Source organism: Hypanus sabinus, chromosome 17 (genome assembly GCF_030144855.1).
Source record: "Hypanus sabinus isolate sHypSab1 chromosome 17, sHypSab1.hap1, whole genome shotgun sequence".
Taxonomy (NCBI): domain Eukaryota; kingdom Metazoa; phylum Chordata; class Chondrichthyes; order Myliobatiformes; family Dasyatidae; genus Hypanus; species Hypanus sabinus.
Window position 1 is genome coordinate 64,303,883 of NC_082722.1, and position 23,224 is coordinate 64,327,106.

Genomic DNA, 23,224 nt, shown 5'->3' on the forward strand with positions numbered 1-23,224 from the left:
TAAGTTAAATAGCATATTGTATGTCCAAACTGCATTTATTTAGCAAAAACATTCATAGCAGATTAACAACAGGAAGACAGGCGTGCTATCTGAGGAATTTCACTGTACACACAGAAACTGCACTAGTCAAAAGTCAATGGTTACTCTGACAACATCTTTAAAGAAATTAACTGGAGTGGACTTGGATACAGTCCATCAAAAATAACCATCGTAGACAAAGCTATTTCAATAATCAGATTTGTTTTAACCATAGCTAAATTGGGAATCGAGAGAGGATTTAAATGGCATGTTTGTTGTGGGCTCATATATATAATGGAGTTGATTAAAGAGCAGATGACTTTGCTGGGTGTGGAAATAAAATTCCATAGCAGAATAAGGAGGAGTTCCCAATAGCCTCTGGTGGAACTGCCATCAATATAATCTTCCAAGGACTCTGTTTTCCTTGATCATAGCAGCTGGCATTTTCGTGCCTCACCAGCAAAGTACATTACATTCGGAGTAAAACCAATGTGCTTGTACTGTTTCATTAGAGCAAGGTTATATTGTGACTATTCCAGTCTCACTTGATGGATGCCACTAATTTCAATTAACTGCTCTGCTCGCTGCCCTTGTACCTCAGCCGTCTTATTGGTAGCAAATCAGCGGCTGAGCAAGAAGGTTTTTTTGGTCAAACCTTACCTCAGAGACCAAGAACAAAAATATAGACTGACATACCAATACAGTTCACAGCTGGAGAGGGCAAGTGCTACACAGGTGAACATGCTACTTTTTGGATGAGACATTAGTATGAGATCTAGTCACCACTCTCAAGTGGGCAAGTGTCTCACAGTAACACACATAAAATGCTGGAGGAACTCAGCAGGCCAGGTTGCATCTATGGACAAGAGTAGGCAGTTGACGTTTTGGGCCAAGATCCTTCATCGGGACTGGGGGAAAAATGAGAAGTCAGAGTAAGATGGTAGGGGGAGGGGAGGAAGAAGTTCAAGGTGGTAGGTGAAACCAGGAGAGGGGAGCTGGGAAATTGATTGGTGAAAGAGATAAAGGGCTAAGGGCTGGGGCGGGGGGGGGAGGTGAAATCTGATAGGAGAAGGTAGAAGACCATGGTAGAAAAGTAAGGGGGAGGAGCACCAGAGGAAGGCGATGGGCAGGTAAGGAGTTAATGTAAGAGAGGGCAACGGGGACGAGAATGGTGAAAATGAGGTTCAATTACCACAAGTTCAAGAAATCGATGTTCAAGCCATCAGTTTTGGAGGCTACCCAGACAGAATATAAGGTGTTCTTCCCATCACAGGAGGCCATGTTCTGACATGGGAATAACAATGGAAGTAGAACTGAAATGGGTGGCCACAGGGAGATCGCAGGTGCTCGGCAAGGTGGCCTCCTAGTCTATATCTGGTCTTACCAGCATATAGGAGAGTGTGCTGTTGCTTGCATTTCCGGATTTTCTTGTCAAATGTTTGACATTGCTATTTTGAAGAGGAAAGTTGTCACCTGGACCCTGACTAATATTTATCCTGCACTGAACATTATTGAAACAAATATCTGGTCATTATTCCATTGGTGCTTGTGCAAGATTGAACACAAAATGGCCAACATAGAACCCCATTACAACAATAACCACTTAAAAATAAAAAAGTACTACATTAGCTGCAAGATTAGTTTGGGATGTCTGGAGATCAGGAAACATGAACGCTTTCTGACTTGATCACATTCTTTGTTAGATTTATGTCGCTGGGTCTTCAATCATAGCTGCATTTCTACTTTCCCATTTAACAATTCTAAGCTACTGCACAACCTGAAGTGCGAACGTTGTCTGCTTCTAAGTTTAAGAGTACAGCTAAGGATTTTTTTTTAAATCAAACTCAATAACATTATACAGCAATTATAAAAAGGTGCAATTATCAAACTAGATTCATTTTAATCCATTGAAAATAATGTTTCTTCCTCTTAGAAATCCATTGTCCTCAATATATAATAAATATTTCTTTCACTGCTTGTGTCCCAACAGCAATGAACAGTATACCAGGAACAAGTCTGTTCAAAGCCTATTTTTAATATAAACTCCTTTGAATAGCTTTTCACAGTAAAAAATAAAATTGTATAAAATATATTTTACAACAATCAGTATTGTTACAAAAAAAATTAACAACAAAAAATGAAAAGATATTTTAAGTACCTTGGCAATTCTATTGGCAACCAGCAATGAGGAACTTTTTCCCTTTAATGCTACCAACTTACAAAGTCTTTAGCTGGCTGAAGCAGAGAGTTTTTTAGCTTATCTGCTGGTTTTCACTGAAGACAGGTCTTTGGTAGCCATAACTATTCATGCAAAGTTCATGAAGAATCAGTTTGTCTTCCGCTGTTTCATTGGATATCTGAAAGTTAATGTTTTGATAATTCCTTTCCTGAAGCACTGCTTGGAGAATCTGTTTGCTTTTCACCTGCTCTATCTGTGAATTGCAAAAGGAAAACGTGTTGTTACTTCATTACAGAAAAAAATATTGCTCTAAGATGCACATAAAGAAATCATATAGTACAGTAATCTTATCCCTCCATGCACTCTCTAGTAATTTTCTCACCTCCACTATGATTAATTTTTTGCTCAAGGGCTTCATGTCAGGAAACTCCTCTCCAAAGCATATAGTCACTTTGTTATTTGGGGGTGGTATGCACTGTGGGTTCTCTGTGTAAAGACGCAAGGCTGCAAGAGAAGTAACACATTTTAATACAATGCACCACCGTCACTGCCACATTTTATACAGTCTGTCAGTTTCCAATTCATTTGCCTCCCAAGCATACACTATTCCATTATATACCCAAGATAAACAAAGAATTTTTCCCACTGAGGCCAATGTTAACTTTCCTCAAACCTTGCCCTCAAACAGAAGTGGCTAATTTTAAAGGCAATAGTGCATATCGGAGCCAGAAGCATTTACACAATATTACAGAACTTCAGAAAATGCATGATTTACAATTTGAAATTAAAGTAAGGTTATCACTGCCAAGACACACTCAAGCCCTTGAGGTGCCAACCAGTCCCAATGATTCCCTCATTGTACCCATGAACATAATGTTCTTCTTCAGGGACCACAAGCACAGTCATAGCCCAGAAGAGAGAGGGGCAGAACCCTAAACTGCCCACTGTCTGGACCTTGAGTAGCCACTAAAGTGGTCATCATAGGTTTCGATGTACTTTAAGAATTGCAAATTAGTTATTTGCAGTGTTGATTAATCCCAATAATGGCTTTGATTGATTGGATCTCAATAAATATCTATTAATAAAAAAACATTTATCAGTTTGTTTGCTTGAAAGACTGAACTTAGCTTCTGAAACTGACAGCAAATTTGGAGTGAATTAAACCCTAGTTGGAATTAACATAATTCTTGAGAATACAGTACTTCCATGTTGGACCTCACACAAATTTCCATCCTGTTTGACTGATTCATTCAGGTAAGACTAAGATATCTCAACATACTGTGGTTGGGAGTACTTGGATAGGAATAGATGAATATGTATCAAGGTTAATATCATTCTCTGTCAGGGATGTCTAAAGCAGGGGTTCTCAACTTTTTTAATGCTATGGACCCTTACCATTAACCGAGGGGTCCTTGGACCCCAGGCCGGGAATCCCTGCTCTAGAGAATAATCAACAGAATGTGTTACTGCCAGCAATCCTTAAAGCATCTTCAAGGGCAAGATTGACAAAGTCCAGTGAGTAGGTCAACGATACAAGCCCTGAGCCCAAGTATATGCTCCTACAGAATCAATAGTCTTAACTAGGTAGCAATTTATTTTGCAAGAGAGACAGCCTATCTGAATCAAGGCAACTGGCGCAGTAACAAAATACTTTCCAAGCCATGCAATGTCACATCACAGGCTATTCTGTGCCTCAGAGCTGATGAACAGATAATTAAATGATGGATGAGGAAATATATTTGGGAACTGAAGCTGAGAACGTTGTGTCATGCAACCCAGCAACTGTAAATCCAGAGTCTAATGATGTTTGAGGTGGATGGTATTTCATCAAATGAAAAGCTCTGATTGCAGGTCATCAATCCAAAACATTGACTCTGTTTCTCTCTCTGCAGACGCCACCTGTACTGTTGCGTGTTTCCAACAACTGTTGCTCCTGTATTTTGCTAGTCCACTAATCCAATTCTCCCTGAGGATCAACCCCAAGTGAGGACATCATTTAACCTCTTCTATGTTTTTTAAACAATGTATTTTTAGTAATAATATGTCATAAAATCACACAGCACTACAGGCCATCCAGCCCACTGAGCCTATGTTGGTTTTTTGTTAGCATTAAACAACTAGTTCAAGGCCTTTTCCCAATAATTCATGCAGCTGTTTATTAGTGTGTTTTTAATTTGTTTTTGTAAGCCATTATTGAATCTGCTTGTGCTAGTCAGATAATTCCTGTGTACACCTACTTGCTGTTAAAATGCTTTGCCTCTCAATCTTTTATCTAAAATCTGTGTCTTTTAGTTCTCAAATCTTTCAAAGAAGAGATGCCCTCTGATCACCATCATCTTTCAAGAATTTCAACATTTCAATCAAGCCACTTCCCCATTATCTCTGCTCTAAAGTAGAAAACTGCAAAAACCTGCCTCGCCGTGTGTAATCACAACTGCCACCCATCACATTTTGCCTGCATTCATTCCAGGAATGAGGGATTTTGGCAGTAAGACTGGAAAAACTGGAGTCCTCCTTACAGCAAAATGGGTGAGGAGAGATTTAACAGGGTTGTACAAGATCCATAGATGAGGCTACTTCCAGCAGAAGATTAATCAAAGATGGGTGATAAAGATTTAAAATATTGGGCAAATGTTAGAAGGAGGGATAAAAGGAAAATCTTTATCACAAGAAGAGTGCTTTTGAAAGAAGACATATTGCCTATAAAAGTGGATGGAAAAGTAATGAATATTCAAAAGGAAATGAATAGGCATATGGTAAAAATAAATAACATGTAGGTTTTAAGGACAAGAGAACTATGACTGATAAAATTGTTCTGAGTTCCTAGCAGACATTTGATAAAAAACCTTCCTCCATGGCTGTAATAGTTCTATGGTTTGATAGACTTTACAGAAATAGGCCCACTGAGGATTTAAAATTAGTGTTGTTCACACCCATATAAACTTAAAAAAAGAGAGTACCTTTAAATACCACCCCTGCTCTAAATTAGTACATTATACTGAGAGTGGCTTCCTACTTGCCCCTGTTAAATACTGTGTGACATAGCAGATTGAGTCAAGGATACAAGGTCCACTGAGCAGCCCACAACAGGTTAGCCACTTTACTTTTGACACAGTGGGCTAAATAAAAATGTATTTTAAATCTTTTACACGTAGATAACAAATTACCAGGACAGTACGAGAATTGCTGAACCTTACAAATGTACTATTTTGTAAAATATCCAATGAACTGTGTTTGCAGATGGTATTCTTCACCAAGGGCAATTTGCATATTGTAATCACACTAACAACATGGGAGTAGGAGTACGTTACAGGAAATATGTCGTGTCATAGCAATGCACAATGCAAAGAGTTCTGGCTCCCAGATGTGCTGTAGAGGGTTGGGCATGGAGGCAGTATGACTAACGTCAAATTTTAGTTAGCCAAAAGTTTTTCCAAGAAACTGCTGCAATTTTTATTGATACTGTTAATAATTTTTGCATGCTTATGGTTTATAATTTGCATGCCCAATAGGACCATCCACAGCAAAATTGGCCTAAAAATACTTGAGTAACAGCATTTGAGTGGATTACATCCAGCATACCACTGGCACAATACCCGTTCTCTTCCTGATGGGATGTTGCAACAAGAGCTTCCAACAGGGGCCCTGACCACTGGGAAGGACATCAGGACTTAAAGAACTTTCTTGACTGAATCCACAAAAGAAAACTGAATCAAAAGGCGGCCATGCAGGTGTGGGAAAACTCAGGGGAGGGAACTGACGCATTGATTCTACGCATGAGCACATGGTTGCCCATCTGATTGGTTTCTGTGCCTTCAGGTGCTCGATGGGGTAAAGATCCAATGCGCCGGATCAGAAAAGGCGGCAGAGGGTCATAAACTCAGCCAGCTCCATCACGGGCACCAGCCTCACCACCGTCGAGGACATCTGCAAAAGGTGCTGCCTAATTAAGGACCCCGACAGCCCACGTCGTGCCCTCTCCTCCTTACCGCCATTGGGGTGGAGGTACGGGAGCCTGAAGCTGCACACTCAATGTTTTAGAAACAACTTCGTCTCTTCCACCACCAGATTTCTGAATGGCAAGTGATCACTCTCGCACAATTTTGCTCACTTTTTGCACTATTTATTTTTTATACATCTCTTATTGTAACTTAGTAATTTGTATGTATTGCATTATACTGCTGCCACAAAACAACAAATTTCATGACACACATCAGTGGTAATAAGCCTGATTCTCGTTCACAGCAGGCAACCCTGATGTGCAATGTAACCAGAAATATCCAGGGAACTGAAACATAGACCAGCAGATAAGGCATAAAGGATACTACCAGATGTCATACTGAAGTCCAATTAATTATTACAACATTGGCTAACTCAATGCAATATGGTTTGACTAGATTTACATCTATTTGGTGGACATGCATTGCACACAAAAGCTACATCTATCTTAGCAATGGAGGAAATATGCTGCTGCACGACCATTGCAGACAGATAACAGAAAGCATTCAGGTGAATGGTGCAGACATTCCCAATGTACAGAATTTTACCTGGAAATGGCCAGTAGCATAACCCAATCCAGGTGGAATTACTTCCATGTGCAAATTGTGTGTGGAAACGTGCCAATGGATCCAATTTCTGGGCTAAACTGAACTGAAGTAAAATTTGGCCTGTAGATGCTGTTGAAGGTGACAGTTGCACACATTCTGCCTCAACCTCTCAAAGTGTCACAGAAAAGTACAGCACAGAAATAGGACCCTCCATACCCCAACCATCCATGTACCTATCCAAACTTCTCTTAAACGTTGAAATCGAGCTTGCATGCACCACTTCACCATTTGCGCTGGCAGCTCGTTCCACACTCTCACAACCCTCTGCATGAACAAGTTTCCCCTCATGTTCCCCTTGAACTTTTCACCTCTCATCCTCAACCCATGACTTTTGTGTGGTCCCACCCAACATCAGCGGAAAAAGCCTGGTTGCATTTACTCCATCTATACCCCTCCTAATTTTGTATACCTCTATCAAATCTCTCAGTCTTCTATGTTCCAATGAATAAAGTCCTAACCAATTCAACCTTTCCTTAGACCTCTGGTCCTCCAGACCTGACACCATCCTTGTAAATTTTCGCTGTACTCTTCACTTCTGTTCCCACACATGGGCACGCAGTCCCTAGGGCCCTCATTGACTAATGTGCTTCCATGGAAATATTAAAACAAGCCACACAAAATGCTGGTGGAACACAGCAGGCCAGGCAGCATCTGGCCTGGCCTGCTGTATTCCACCAGCAATTAGTGTGTGGTGTTTGAATTTCCAACATCTGCAGATTTCCTCGTGTTTGCTCCGTGGAAATATTCCTATGATTAGCCCAAGCCTGGAAATTCAACAAGATTAATGACACCAAACTCCCATCCCGTGATAATAACTAGGCCACCAATCCTAAACCTGTCCTTTAAAGTATTATAAGCTTCCTAAATACCCACTTAACATGGCTTATGAACCAAGTTCCAGCACATTCCTCATGATATTCCCAAATCCCTATCCATCAGGAATTATGTTATTCTACTACAGCTCTGATCAGGCAAAGATTCACCTATTCCTGAAAGTTTTAGTAAGGCAATTCCTTTAGAGGTGACAGGAACTAAATGGTTACCATCCTCTAACAAGGTAATATATTTATTATATTTCAAATTTATCCATTTAACAAGGTCTAATGTGAATTACAGTTCTCTCTCTAATTAGGAAGCTTAATAGAAGTATTCTTAAATGACCGCACTGTGGAACAATAACAAAACTATTTTTAACTCCTTCTGCTATTTTAAAAATAATAACATAATTCTGCAGAGTCAACATGTGTTATTAAAGGGAACTCACACTTGACTGATCTATTGAACTTCTTTGAGAATGTTCTTAGAGGAGGCTGTAGAACAAGGGCATGGAATTGGGAGTAATATACTTGAATCGATTCAGAGCAACACACCAAAATGCTGGAGGAACTCAGCAGGTCAGGCAGCATCTGTGGACAGGAATAAACAGTCGATGTTTCAGGCCGAAACCCCTCATAAGACCTATCACCTCCCTCTGAATCCCCCATCCTCCTCCTTTCTCTATGGTCTTTTCACCTTTCCTATCAGATTCCTACCTCTCCAGCCCTTTATCTTTCCCACCTTCACTTATCACCTTCTAGCCATCCTTCTTTCTGTTCCCCCTCCCCACATTTTATTCTGGTACCTCCCCCTTCCTTTCCAGTCCTGAAGAATGCCTCGGCCTGAAACATCGACTGTTTATTCATCTCCAAAAAAAATGCTGCCTGACTTGATTAGGTCGTCCAGCATTTTGCCTATGTTTCATCAAGACTGTGTTGCTCAAGATGTCCAGCATCTTCAGAAGTCTCTTTGAGGTATGGCTACCCTGAAGAAGTTTAAATCTTCTCTGAAATGGGAGCTCAGTAAGACCCTCTCTCACTGCTCCCCTTCTATGGTCTCCGCTCCTCCCCAACTCTTCAATCATGTGTTCACCCTCCTCCCCTATAAGATTCCTTCTTCTTCAGCACTTTACCGTTTCCACCTATCACCCCCTCCCCACCAGCTTCGCATTTCATCCCCTCTCCCCCACACCCCTCTCTTCCCCATCAGCTGGCTTCCCCTTTCACCTGCACTCCTTCCTCTCCCCCTACCTACTTATTCTGGCTTTGTCCCCCTCCCTTTCCAGTCCTGATGAAGGGTCTCAGCCTGAAACATGGAATCTGACCTGCTGGCCCCCACCAGCATTTTGTGTCTTCCTCTGGATTTCCAATATCTGCAGAGTTTCTTGTATTTATGATTATCTGCAGAATCTCTTATGCTTTTGAGTGAATTCAGCGTTGGTTAATAGAGAACTGAAGCCCTCAGTTGTTCGAGGTCAACTATAGATATTGTGCCCCAACTGTCTCCGTGATATACAAGCCACGGAGCAGTATGCTATGGAGATCAAGCTGTTGTCCATTTAGGAGGATCTCCCTTTCCGCACAGCTGATTAATCCGAAGGAACGGCAGAGACCAATACAGTTTGGCATCAGCGGTATCGCAGGAGTTGCCAGTCAGCATTACACTCAATAAAGGTTTGCCTTAGGGACTCCAAATCTAGATTTTCCCTCGGGTTTTACTCCCAAAGCCTTTCTCATGAGTGATGGGCCCCATCTGCCCCTTCCCCTGTCAGTAGAACCATTTCCACCGGGCATAGTACCTAAGCTTCACATGAAAGTCAAGGGCTGGACTTGGCTGTTAGAGGGCATGCCATTGGGAGTATTTAATAGGTAGTGGGAGCTATAATAACCCCAGCTATAACAACCTTAAGAAACCAATAGACAACTACTAATAGGAATAAATAGATCCTTCAAGGTGGCAGACTCATTTGTTGATGACATGAAACAAGTAAGAATACAAGTATAGAGTAGGCAATACAAAGGGATGTCACAGACAAGCCAACTGTGTGAACAAAATACATTGCAGATGAAGTTTAAAATACTGCAATGCAAGAAGCAAATGCCCTTCTCCTATTCTCCTATCTTCTTAACAAAGATATTAATATGTTTACTCCAAACTGTTGCATCCCAATGTAACTGGACCATAACACATCTTGCTTCAACTCTATGGCAACAAATTCTAATGAGCAAAATTCACATGCAGGTACTTAATGATAATTATTGTGGCAACTCATTTGGCAATACTGTGCAATATTTTTAGGTGGTGATCTTAACCCCCTTTAAATGCAGATAACTTCCTCACATTGTACAGGATAAGGTGTGGCCAAGGTCATGGTTAGCCCTAAGCCCTACTCTGGAGATATTCATGCCTTCCAGTACTTGTATCTGCAGAAGGATTCGATAACGTGGCTTGGCCTAGCACAAATTAGTGTCCATAAAGAAGAGCAACCGTTCATCTACGTAAACATCTTTTTATGTAATATCTGAAGACAATCTAGTTACAATGATGGATAAATTTGTGGCAATTAAAGTGGTTAACTTTACATCCAACCCCTGACTCCCTGATAGCTTCTTCTCAACAAACATGTCCTTCTGCATCCTATATCCATAACCTACATGCTTTTTGATTAAGGAACACCTCCATTTAACATTCACATCCTGAATTCCAACATTGCCCCCTCCTGGGTCCTAACCTTCTCTAGCCCTACCATTTTTTGAGACCACCACCTCCTCCAATCCTTCCTTCTGTATTTCTGATCTTCACTGCTGAACTGTTGATGAATGAGTCTTCAGATCTCAAAGCCCTAAGCTCTGGAATCCAATCTATAGCTCACTGCCCACCCCGCTCCTCATTTTAGATGCTCACTAAACTCTACCTGATTGACCATTGTTTCACAAACCTTCCCCAATCTCTCCCTGAGTGGCTCAGTATTTTTCCTGTCCAAAATGATGGAGAAACTCAGCAGATCTGGCAGCATCTATGAAAATGAATAAACAGTTGACATTTATTCTTGAGCTGCAGAGTTCCTCCAGTATTTTGTGTGTGTCGCAGTGGATTTCCAGCATCTAGAAAACCTTGTGTTTATTGTTCCTGTGAAACTTCTTTGGATATTTTATAATGTAAAGATGCAAATTAAACACCACGTTATTTTTGTAACACAAACCTTGCAGAAACTGCTTTGTGTCAAAAAGCTTTACTATCGCATCTCTCTCCAACTTGTTCGGCCTGTCGACATATGGCGCACAGGGGCCGTTCCAGAAAACCCTGCCTTGGCAGAGCCTTTTGATGTAGATCCCCTCATTGTTGCTCAGTAGCAGCACCCCACGCTCTAGGTGAGTCAAGAGTTTGTTGGTAACCTGCTGTTGCCGAGGATTCGTGATCTTGTTTGTAGGTGGGAACAGAACCTGCTCCATGCTTTCCGGCCCGTCACTGGTGATGGAAGCGTGATTTACGGTTATTCTACAGCCATCGGACCGGCGAATCGGAACCCGGGACATCGGAATTCCTCCATAGTAAAATGTGACTATCATTTGGCAAAATCCTAAAGGTAATATTTAAATATATGAATTACAGATGCTGATCGGTGTCTTTAGGAAAACAAAGCAGATATTCCAAAAATAGTTGGACGACTATCCAAGAGGTCTATACTATGTAACTGGATACCAAAATTCAAATTTCTTAACAACTCTGGATCCCACAACCTATGGACTCGCTTTCAAGGACTCTTTAACCCACGTTCTCAGTATTATTTGTTTACTTTCTTTTGGCATTTGCAGTTTGTCTTCTTTTGTACATTGGTTGTTTAGCAGTCTTTGAAGTTTTTCACTAACTCCATTGAATTGCTTTCTTCCACTATGAATTCAGGAAAATGAATCTCAAGGTTCTATATGATGACATATATAGCACATACTTTGATTATACATTTAGTTTATTGAACCCAATACCTCACTTATATTTTTTATTTCTTTTGTAATTTTAGTAAATTTTATGTATTGTGTTGTATTGCTGGCACAAAACAACATTTCGCGACATACACTGTCAGTGAAAATAAACCTGATTCTGATAAATTCAGATAACTGATTGAATATGAAATTAAAGTGGTAGGAATATGAAACCAGCAGTTATTCAAAAAACTCTAGCAGTTCCTTAAGGAAAGGAAGCCATGCTTTACCCAACCTACCCAATAATGAGACCACAGTAATGTGGACAACTCTGAGCTGCCCTCTGAACTGCCCAGAAGACTAGCTGGTAAATTCTGGCCCTGACATTGACACCTATTATCTGAATTACGTTTAACGTGATAAATCTTTGCTCACTAATATTGATAATAATAATAATCCAAGTCAATAACAGAAGCACAAATGATTGAAATTAGAATAGCAAGTGTATTTTGGTACCTGAATTAGCTTGCATGGGTCCAAAGTTATTTGTGTAATATAACATGGAAGAGTCTGTAACCAAGAAAGTTATAGATGCTCTTAAATTTTCCACCGGTTGAAGGAACATAGAAAGATATACTTATAGAACTCCTTGCAATTTTGGGCCATCCCAATGCATTTAAAATTCCATTAATAAAAACTTGTATAGACATTTGGAGCATTCGATCAGTTTCATTTAGGCTAAGTATTATTATTATTATTAAATATTAAATGATCAATCAGGTTACTCATTATTATTTTCATTAAATTTAATGGAAAATTAAAAAAGGAAAGTTAGAAAGCTGCTCTTTCATATGGAAGATTCATCTGCACCCAAAGGCTAACTTCCTCAGATAATCTAAGACCTGATGATCGTTATAACTTAAAATAGGCTAAATTCTGCTTGGCAAAGCTGAAGGCCTAGAGAGCTTTAACAAATGGCTGGGTCTCATGCCAATAGATTTTACTCCTCTTGCTAAATAAATTAGCTGATTTGCTCAGAACAACCTAAAAGAATATGTAGTGGTGCACCAACTCCCCTTACTTCAACACATACAAACTGCTGGAGAGACTCAGGCCAGGCAGCATCTACAAAAAGGAATGAACAGTCGTCGTTTCAGGCTGAGACCCTTCATCAGGATTGTTGACATTTTACACCACAAAATAAAAATTGAGAATATGGGCAACATGGCAACCTCTCAGAATCCCAGTGGTAGGTCATAAGCCACAATATTCCCTTTAAAACGCAAAGTAAAATGTGCCAGCCAATTGTTAAAAAAGGAATACTTTACTTTACCTTCAATTGTGTGTCGACCCCACCAGTCTATCTGTGGTTGGCTTGTACAATCCTCTTCTGGAGGGGAATGACTCCTTTTTATTATACCATTATAATCTACAATAACCTGCAAATATTTAATTAAAAGCATATAACCAAGCTGTTGCTCATCAAGAACTTAGTTAATCAGTTTTTACAAACAACATGTTCCACGTAACCAAACAGGACATGCCCTCTTCTCGCTGCTGCCATCAGCAAGAAGGTACAGGAGCCTCAGGACTCACACCACCAGGTATAGGAATAGTTACTGCCCCTCAACCATCAGGCTCTTTAACCAAGGGGATAATGTCACTCAACTTCACTTGCACCATCATTCATATTTTCCCACAACCAATGAACTCACTTTCAAGGACTCTTCATCTCAAGTTCTCAAATTTATTGCTCATTTATTATTATTATTTCTTTATTTTTGTATTTGCACAGTTTATGTTCTTCTGTTTCTATTATGGTCATTATTCCACTGTGGATTTACTGTGAATGCCCTAAAGAAAGGGTTGTATATGGTGACCACATAAACCAAGGAAGCCGACAAAGTAATATCCGATCCTTCACTTATTGATATTACAAATCAAGTGTAGAAATAAAAGCTGCTTGCAGAACAGATTCACCCAACTTTTGTTAAAGATATTTATTCTTAAATGCTGGATCGCCCAACCTTTACTTGAAGGCCACATCCTCAATGCCAAGGATGTTCAAGCACAAGGCACTTAACTTCCTTAAGATCTATGAGCAGGATCAGGCCATTCAGCTTCTGTCATTGGAAGAAGAGTCAACACATCAGAGCTTCACCTGCCTGGTGAGAGTCTCTGGGGCATAGGAAGAGAATAGGCTTTGTATCTCTTGGAGTTGCACTGAGAATGGAAATAATTGGTGCAGATGGACAAGCGGTAATCAGCATAGGGTTTCCTTCTGCTTTTTTGGATTTAGTCCCATGAGCCTTCAAAGCATCTAGCTACAATGTCAAAGATTCCCAGGAATAGTTTCTCCCAGCAATATACTAACGTGTCCCCAACTTCGGTGGGTCAAGTCTGGTAGTGGAACAGAATGTACCCAGGAATTAAATAAGTGGAGTTTGGTTCATCGTCTGTAAGTAATGATTCTGTGTCACCATGTGAGGTTGTTCAATCAAAATCTGACAAGCAACCAATGTGCAAAATAAGACAAAATGTGCAAATACATAATAATAATAATAATAATAATAATACCAGAAGACATTGAAGCAGAAATAGGCCATTTGGCCCATCAAGTTTTCTCTGCCATTTCATCATTTCACAATCACATTCTCCTGCCTTCTCCCCATAATATTTTTAATCAAGAATCTATCAACCTCTCCTTTAAATGTACCCAATGATGGACTCCACAGCCATCTGTGAATGCCATGGCAATGAATTCCATAGATTCACTACACTCTGGCTAATGAAATTCCTCTTCATCTCTGTTCTAAATGGATGTTCTTCTATTCTGAGGCTGTGCCGTCTGATCCTAAACTTACCTACCATAAGAAACATCCTCTCCACATCCACTCTATTTAGGCCTTTCAATATTTGACAGTTCATTATTGAACTGTCATTCATCTAAACTCCAGCGGGTACAAGTCCAGAGCCATCAAACGTACTTCATAAGTTAACCCTTTCATTCCTGGGATCATTCTCATGAACCTTTTCTGGACCTACTCCAATGCCAGCACAACTTTTTTTAAATATGGAGACCAAAACTGCTCACAATACTCCAAATGCGATCTGACCATTGTTTTATAAAGCCTCAGCAATACATCCTTGCTTTTGTATTCTAGTTCTCTCGAAATGAATGCTAACATTGCATTTGCCTTCTTTACCACTGACTCAACCTGCATATCAACTTTTAGGAAATCCTGCATAACAATTCCCAAATCCCTTTGCACCTCAATTTTTTTAATTTAATCCCCATTTCAAAAAGTCCATGCCTTTACTTCTACTAAAAAGCATGACCAAGCACTCCCTACATTATATTCCATCTGCCATTTTTTTGCCCATTCCCCCAATTTATCTACGTCCCTCTGCAGACACCATGCTTTCTTTCACTAATTTTGTATCATCCACAAATTTGGCCACAAAGCCATCAATTCCTTCACACAAATCATTCACATGCAACATGAAAAGAAGCAGTCCCATCTACAAATCCTGTGGCACACTACTAGTCCAGCTGCCAACCAAAACAAGTCCCCTTTTGTTCCTACTCTTTGTCTCCTATCAGCCAGCCAATCTTCTGTCCATTCCAGTACCTTTCCCATAATTCCATGGGGTCTTATTTTATTAAGCATTCTGATGTTCAGCACATTGTCAAAGACCTTCTGAAAATCCAAATAAACAACATTTGTCTATCCTGCCAGTTATTTCTTAAAAGAATTCCAACACATTTTTCAGGCAAAATTTCCCCTTTACAGAACCATGCTGACATGGCATTTTTATCTTGTGCCTCCAAGTACTCCAAAGCTTCATCCTTAATAATGGTTCCAACATCCTTCCAACCACTGAAGTCAGGCTAACTGGTCTATGACTTCCTTTCTTCTACCGCCCTGCTTTCTTAAAGAGTTTTTTTACGATTTCTAAGTCCTCTGGAGCCATTCCAGAATTTAGTGAACCTTGAAGGATCATCATTAATGCCTCCACAATCTCTTCAGCTGCCTAGTTCAGAACGCCAGGAACAGCCACATCATTCATTATCAATTGGCTCATTTATGCAAACGTCTGCCAAAGTCCACTGATAAACTGCTCATAATTATCCACCAGAAATTCAAGGCAAATGGAAAAGCTGATCTTTACTTGTAACATCTTCACCCATAAATGTCCACAGTGTCTGGCTCAGGAAAAAAGCAGCTGACAGTGGAAATATAACAGCGGCAAGGAGATTAATTTACTAATTTAAAAATGAAACCTACCTTGTACTTCATTTTTTAGAAGTGCTTTATAGTTTGTTTCTTCATTGAGATACAATGGGGAATAAGCCCTTCCAGCCCTACTGCCCAGCAACCCCCATTTTAACCCTGGACTAATCATGGGACAATTTGCAATGACCAATTAACCTACTAACCAGTTTTTGGACCCGAGGAGGAAACTGGAACACCCGGAGAAAACCCGCGCATTCCACCCGGAGGACATGGAGACTCCTTAAAGAGAATGTCAGAATCGAACCCTGATCTCTGATGCCCCAAGCTGTAATAGTGTCACATCACACTAAGCACTATGCTACTGTGGCACCCTATTGTGTTATTTGCATGGTGAATCATTTAAGTATTCTTGATTTTTAAATAGGTTTAGCATGTCGTTTGTAAGATTGCAAAAGGGACAGCACCGTCAGTTAGCAAATTTGGGTGTGTGACTTGCTGAGTGTCAATCATGTACAGGATTGGAGCTTGTTCTCACCCACCATGGAGACTTGATTACTTCAAGCAAAATGGGTGCATAGACTTTCATCCAAAATATTGAACCTTCAGCTCAGTGCAACCAACTCCATGTCAAATTTCAAGCCAAGTAAGATTCAGGTTGTAATACAAAAAGTCAATTTTTCTTTTTATTAGATTATCTGTTTATTGTTAAGAAATAAATTATGTGTGCTATAACACACAGGATGTATCAAGACAAGTCTCAGCCCAATATTAAATCAATTACCTGCTCTCATGGTTCCGGTGAGAAAAGAACCAGTCAAAAGAACTATAAAAATGGCTGGTATGTTGGCACACATTAGTCCCTCAGCCAACATTAGCAAAGATGGACGAACCAATAATTAATCCAATATACTGACATGAGAAAACACAATATAAAAATTGACAACCAGATTGGCATGAAAATTTGTCAATTGGAACCAAATAAATTTTAAATTTGGGAAGATAAAATGACTTGAAGCATTCCATAACCTCTTGCCAAAACATTCCTAAGTGCTTTCTTAACAATGCACAAGATAAAATCATGAATGGAACTACTGATCTTTTGCATTACTGTATATATATATATATTCAAAAGGTACTTGCCAATGCACCAAGTCAAATTATGCAGTGCCATTCAATCCCATTAGTACAAGAAGGTGAAAAACATAGAGATACGTACATCCTTCATGATTTCATCTGAGCCAGGTGGACTACAATCCATATCGGTGATATCACCTTGTTCATTGGACAGACTGCCGAATTTGCCTGTTTTAAATAGAATAGGGCACAGGATTCAGCTACTGTGGTAAGAATGCGTTAGTGGAACTGAAAATGAAAATTTTCAACTGAAAATGACAATAATGCACCTGCCATAAAGGACCTACTTAAGAAAAGAGAGGAGTTTCCGAAATGGGGAAGCACTATCTCCCTCCACATACATGTTCATATCTTTGCAACTGCATCGGAATCCTCTTGTAAAACATACATGTTGGAAAGATCCTCGGCTCCACATCCATCAGTAATGGGCACGTCACCAGTACGGCACAATGGCACAGCAGGTCGTGCTGCTGCCTCACCGTTCCAACAGCCCAGATTCAATGATGACCCATGTATAATATCCCTTCGACCGCACAGATTTCACCTGGAGGTTAGACTCTCTCCCAAGTCCTGAATGCATGTGGTTTGATAGGTTAATATGTTACTCTAAATTACCTCTAATGTGGAAGAGTCAGAATGGAACTGAACTGCACGTGAAAGAGAGTTAAGTGGGGGTATGAGATTGATGAGACTGCTCGGAGAGCCAACACAGACTTGGTGAGCAAGCTAACCTCTGTCATAATTTGAGGAGATAGCAAAATAAATGAGAAACACAAGGGACGCTGTAGATGCTGGAAATCCAGAGTAACACACAGAAAACACTGGAGGAACATGAATAGGAAAGAATAAGGGAAAGAATAAAGAGTCAATGTTTCGGTGCCGAGACCCTTCATGAGGATCACAAATGCTCTGGATTACTGTAGGTTCTTGAAGACAGCTGCCGTGGATAATACAGATCTAACACCCAGCTGCCAGTAATTATCAGAATATATACCCCGTTAGAAATGGCATGGTAGCACAACATTTTAGAGGCGACCTCAGTTTAATTCCCACCACTGCCCATAAGGGATTTGTACATTTTCCCCATGGGTTTCCATCAGATGCTCCAGTTTCTCCTGACAGTCCACAGACATGCCAGTTGGTAGGTTAATTGGTCATTGTAAGCTGTCCCGTGATTAGGCTAGTGCAGCTCGAAGGGCCAGAAGGGCCTGTTCCATGCTGTATCTCAATAAATAAATGAATTCCTAATCTCTTAACAAAAACAAAACATGATATCAGGGGAACGCCATGTATGGTTTAATAATTGTCACTTCTTATACATTTTTCCACTTACCAAAAACGTTGTAAAACGTTCAAAAGTAGTGAATCAAACAATAGAGTTTCCTTATCACAATAAAAACAGAATTCCATGAACAAATCTAATTCCTTCAATTCAACCAGCTTGTAATGGCATAGTCTCCCTTCCTACCTGGACCCAGGTTATTTTGATTTCCTAAATGCTTCAAGCTTGTACTAAAATATTGTTGAAACACTGCATTATTCCCTCTCATTCAAATTCTTTCTGCTGTCATGTCTCCAAAAGACAAATTTTGCAAACATTAAAATTCAGTGAAAAGCTTTGTCTTCCTTATAAGAAGTAAACAGTGAATTATTTTCACCAAAGATCTTCTATTCAGTAATCAAAATAAATTTCACATAATGAAATTCATTATATCATTCAGGCAAAGATCATATTATTTTGGATAAGCATGCCACTTGACTGATCTATTTCTGTAGCTATATTACTTTACTCTACATCGGGGTTGCCAACAGACCCCTTGCTTAATAGTGCGGGTCCATGGAATAAAAAAGGACAGATTCTTCCACCAGGCCATCAGATTGATGAACTCACGCTGATTTGAGTGTGTTTCTGTGTTACATTGACTGTTCTATTTATTATAAATTATTACAAATTACTATGATTGCCCATTGCACATTTAGACAGAGACGTAATGTAAAGATTTTTACTCCCATGTGTGTGAAGGATGTAAGAAATCAAGTCAATTCAATTCAGGTTGGCAAAATGCATAATTTACATTTAATCTAAAGTCTTCAAGACTTAACTCAGGTTTTGTATTTCTGCCCAAGTGCATCTCATAACACATATCAAACTCACTGCATTATGTAAACTTACATTTCTGCTGGCCTTCAGGAACAATACGATAGACCTTATAAGGTTCTGAAATATCAAGTTGCGAACGATCTGTCACCTCTTCAAAGTCTGGGCTTTTGTTGAGTGCACAGCGAAGCCTCGTCTTCCATGTGGCAGGCTCTGCTTTCTCACCTTCTTTATACTTTCCTTTGAAGATGGCCCATGCCTACAAGTACAATGCAAATGTAAAACCTGATGATCATCTCATATCTCATCGGCGCTTCATGTCTTTGCTGAACTAAGACTGTTAAGCTGGGAAACAGGTTCTTCCTCCAGACTGTGAGACTTGCAATCAACCAATACACATTATTTATGATAATGCCAGAAGCACTTTATGTCAACTTGTACGTCTACAATTATTTTTATCTGTTAGTATTTTAGTATGTGTTGTATGTGATATATGCACTGCGTTTTACACCTTAGCCCAAGAGGAACGTTGTTTCATTTAGTTGTATACATGTGTACAGTTAAATGACAATAACCTCGAACTTGAACTTAAAGGTAATAGTAGAAGGCTATGCTCTCTTCCCACTACTTCCATCAGGAAGAAGGTACAGGAGCAACAGAACTCACACCACCAGATTCAGAAACAGTTATTATCCCTCAATCATCAGGCTCTTGAACCAGTGGAGATAACTCCACTTGCCCCATCACTGAACTATGGACCTACTTTCAGAGACTCTGTATCTCATGTTCTCAATATTTTTTACTTGTTTATTTTTTTTTCTTTTTTCTTGCTGTACTGGTGCAGCTCGTTGTCGTTTGCACACAGGTTGTCCACGCTGTTGGTGCAGTATGTCATTGATTCTATTATGGTTATTGGTCTTATTGAGTATGCCCACAAGAAAATGAATCTCAGGGCTGCAATATGGTGGTGTACGTGAACTTTGATAATAAATTTACTTTGAACTTTGCACGCAAGCAAGCATGACATTCTTTTCAGCACACAGATGAGGATGTAAGATTGCATTACACTGCTTTGGTCTGGTGCACTGTACACTTGTGGCAAAATGATAAAACTCCTCCTCACTCACACCTGCACTTGGAAGACATATTGCTAGAAAGACGCAAGATGATGTTTCTATCAACGTTGCTGTTGAGATCATTAGATCTAATTTTTTTTTAATAAGTGGCAGCATAGAAGTGGACAGGCCAGCAGTGCAAAAATTTTGCAGTGAGGTGTCTGCTTTGAGTGTTTCAATGTACGAAATTCTTTAAATTTTTTTATTCCTAACTATAAATTTCACTAGGCAGATTTTATTAAGGAGAGCAAAACAAAGTTAAAGTTATCTTGCCCTGGATCTTTCCACGCTGCCTGCACACACCAAGACTTCAAACTTTAGCCCCAGGACTTTGTACAGTAGCTTGTACTTCTGCCCAACTGCAGTACGCAGGTTTTTCAGCCCAACACTGGCAGAAACCCTCCAAACAACCCTACAGTATAAGCAATGAATACACAACTCTGATCAGATTCTCTGACCTGATGGTGGAGTTAGAAACATGCAACATTTTTCATACTTCCAATCAATGATATATTTTTGGAGACTATTATATAAACTTAATTTTATATTATTTACAGTTACTTATTTTTAAAAGCTCTTCCATGAAGTGTTCTTCAAGCTTATTCCACCTGATGTATCTACCACATATTCACAATGTCACCATCTTAATCACCTCATGATGGTAGCTCGCATTGGAAAGTGCTTATCTGACCAACAAGTAAAAAGTCTGTTACCTGCATTCAGAAGTTAATTTTTATAAATAGAAACACAAGGTCATCCGTTTATAAAAGTGATACTGGGGACAAATTTTACTTATTTCACAGGTGACAGAGAGAGGGACAGAGAGATAGCGAGACAGAGAGAGATCCATTTCTGTAAAAGTTTACATTTTGAAAGATTATGCAAATTATCTTCCCGCAGAACTGTACTTTTTTAGCTCAGCCTGCATTCAAAGAAAAACATCTGACACAAGTGAACTCGGGAACTCAATTAATGAAGCAATCAAAGAAACTTCTGCAACTTAATCCCATCCTGGAGGAAGCTCACAGAATGAGACTGACTGAGCTTCAAGCTCGACTTTGAAAGGTACAAATTTTACAGCAATATCTTGGGACCAGTCGTAACTACCCGCAGCGTAATAACCTTTAACGTTTACCACTGCAAATCAGCCTTCCCCAACACTAACTTTTGTAAGGATAAACACATTTTTAAGCACGCTATTTCTTTAACAACATCACAAACAGTTCCAAAATCCTCGTACTTTAAATATGGAGGCGTCCACCTCCTGGTTGTAGTCCTGTTTTCCAGCGTGTTTCCAGGGAATCCGAAAGGTGACTCGCTGATCATCATCCCACACCAAGCCCGGGTATTGATCGCTGTCGATCTGATCGATTAGCCACTGCTTGAGTCGGCGCATCCCACTGCTGTTTTTATCGACCATCCCGATCCTGTATTTGCAACATTATAATTCACATCCAGGATAGTGAAATACATTAGTGACAGTAAACTGACAAAAAAACTATTTAAACTATGGATCCATGCATCAAAGGATAGAAAATATAATTTAGCATATTTATACAAAGTTTGTAAACTTGTCTCAAAGTGGCATTAAACTCTTTGCTCACCCTTGCATCGTGACCCCGTAGCTCTGTGCCAGAAATCAGTCACCTAGCCGCGTTATATTCTTTCTCTTCCGCCTTCGTGTGTATAGTAAATGATAATTGCTTTCAAACAATACCGTTTTATTCGGACTCAAAGGCGGTCTTCGTAAGTTTATTTACTCTGTGGAAGGAGTGGCAACACTCCCTGCCTGATAGTGACTGACACTGAAACTCACCAAACGCCTCCCAAAGTTTCACACAGCAGGACCAATGAGTCGAGGGGGGAGGGTGGTATTTCCTCCAAGCACCTCCTTTTACAAGAAATCAGATGGGCAGAGTATCCCCCCCGTGGCGACCTCCAGCTTCTTGTGTTTCGGCGGTTTTGTGTATAGGGTGTCAGATTTGGTGGCATTAAAACTTCGATGGCACTTTATGCCACATCTTTTTGGCTTGCTGTCAATTTAAGAACAGAGGCTGAGTGCAGAGGGGGATTTACTTCGAGGCGAGTCGGGGGGAATTTCCCGGGATCTGTACGCCGCCTTCTGGCCCGCTGTGGTAATAGTCCGAAGAAAAAGGTTTTTCTTTTCAATCTGACCATTTCATTAGCCCTCCATTAAAATCTTTCCCCAATGAATGAAATTCTTAAGACTAGAAGTGCTAGAAATCTTAAATAAAAACAGAAAGTGCTAGAAAGATTCAACAGGTCAAGTAGCAGCTGTGGAGAAGAAACAGGCCATGCTTTGGGCCCCGGACCGTTTTAAAAGAACTGTGAAAAGTTTAAAACAATATAGCTTTTTCTCTCTCTTTTCCCAGATGTATGTTGCAGGTATCATAGACAAGCTTAGCTTGTATTGCTTGTTCTTAATTCCCTTTGCTTCCCTTGGCTTATTCCAGGAATAATTTTTTTTAGGAATCAGTTGAACTTCAGCCACATTGATTTGGCGCCATGCAAGAAGGGCAAGAGTAGACTCTCTAATCCGTTAAATTTGCCCACCTTTCAATATGCTGGTGACAAGCTCCTACCCCTCTTCTGAACGGGTTGCCATTAACTCTGACCTTTAAAAAAAAGTCTTCGTCCACCTTCAGTGCTATTTATAGTGATCCGTACACCCTACCTCAGAAAACAACACATTTCAACCTTATTCGGCATGTACATTTACATGTATCAAGAATTTGTTGTAGTGTGTTGTTGAAATATGCAACAAAAGCAAATTCAACAATTTTAAAGAAGTATTATATAAGACTAATTTTGCAAATATAGACTCCCCGATATGTATTGGTGGACTGCTATAGAGTATCCTCAGAATCACCAGCATACGCCGTGAAATTTGTTAACTTTCCGGCAGTGATGCAATGCATAATAACAGAAAAAAACTGTAATAAATATTTATATGTTGAATTGTTAAATAAGTAGTGCACAAAATAGAAATTAAAACGTAATGGTTATGGGTTCACTGTCTATTCGGTAATCGGATGGCAGAGGGGAAGAAGCTGTTCCTGAATCATTGAGTGTGTGCCT

The 23,224-nt window shown here is 39.8% G+C and overlaps 1 protein-coding gene across 1 annotated transcript; it reads right to left on the bottom strand.

The window, feature by feature from the left end:
* Positions 1–1,037: 1,037 nt before the first annotated feature.
* On the bottom strand, positions 1,038–21,942 carry irf8 (interferon regulatory factor 8). The gene is made up of 9 exons (XM_059993199.1): positions 21,730–21,942; positions 21,366–21,552; positions 19,086–19,269; positions 16,995–17,080; positions 12,874–12,979; positions 12,057–12,110; positions 10,823–11,200; positions 2,580–2,701; positions 1,038–2,450 (listed from the first exon to the last, which is right to left on the bottom strand). The coding sequence occupies exons 1-9, from the start codon at positions 21,735–21,737 to the stop codon at positions 2,271–2,273; spliced, it is 1,305 nt and encodes a 434-aa protein (XP_059849182.1). The 5' UTR covers positions 21,738–21,942; the 3' UTR covers positions 1,038–2,270.
* Between the last annotated feature and the right edge of the window lie 1,282 nt (positions 21,943–23,224).

What these genes read in the sequence shown, in the direction of transcription:
- irf8 (XM_059993199.1), bottom strand. An exon ending in TGGACGCCTCCATATTTAAA is followed by an intron (nt 19,270 to 21,365) that starts GTACGAGGATTT and finishes TTGTACTTGTAG; the next exon opens with GCATGGGCCATCTTCAAAGG. An exon ending in AAAAATTAATCATAGTGGAG is followed by an intron (nt 2,451 to 2,579) that starts GTGAGAAAATTA and finishes TGCAATTCACAG; the next exon opens with ATAGAGCAGGTGAAAAGCAA.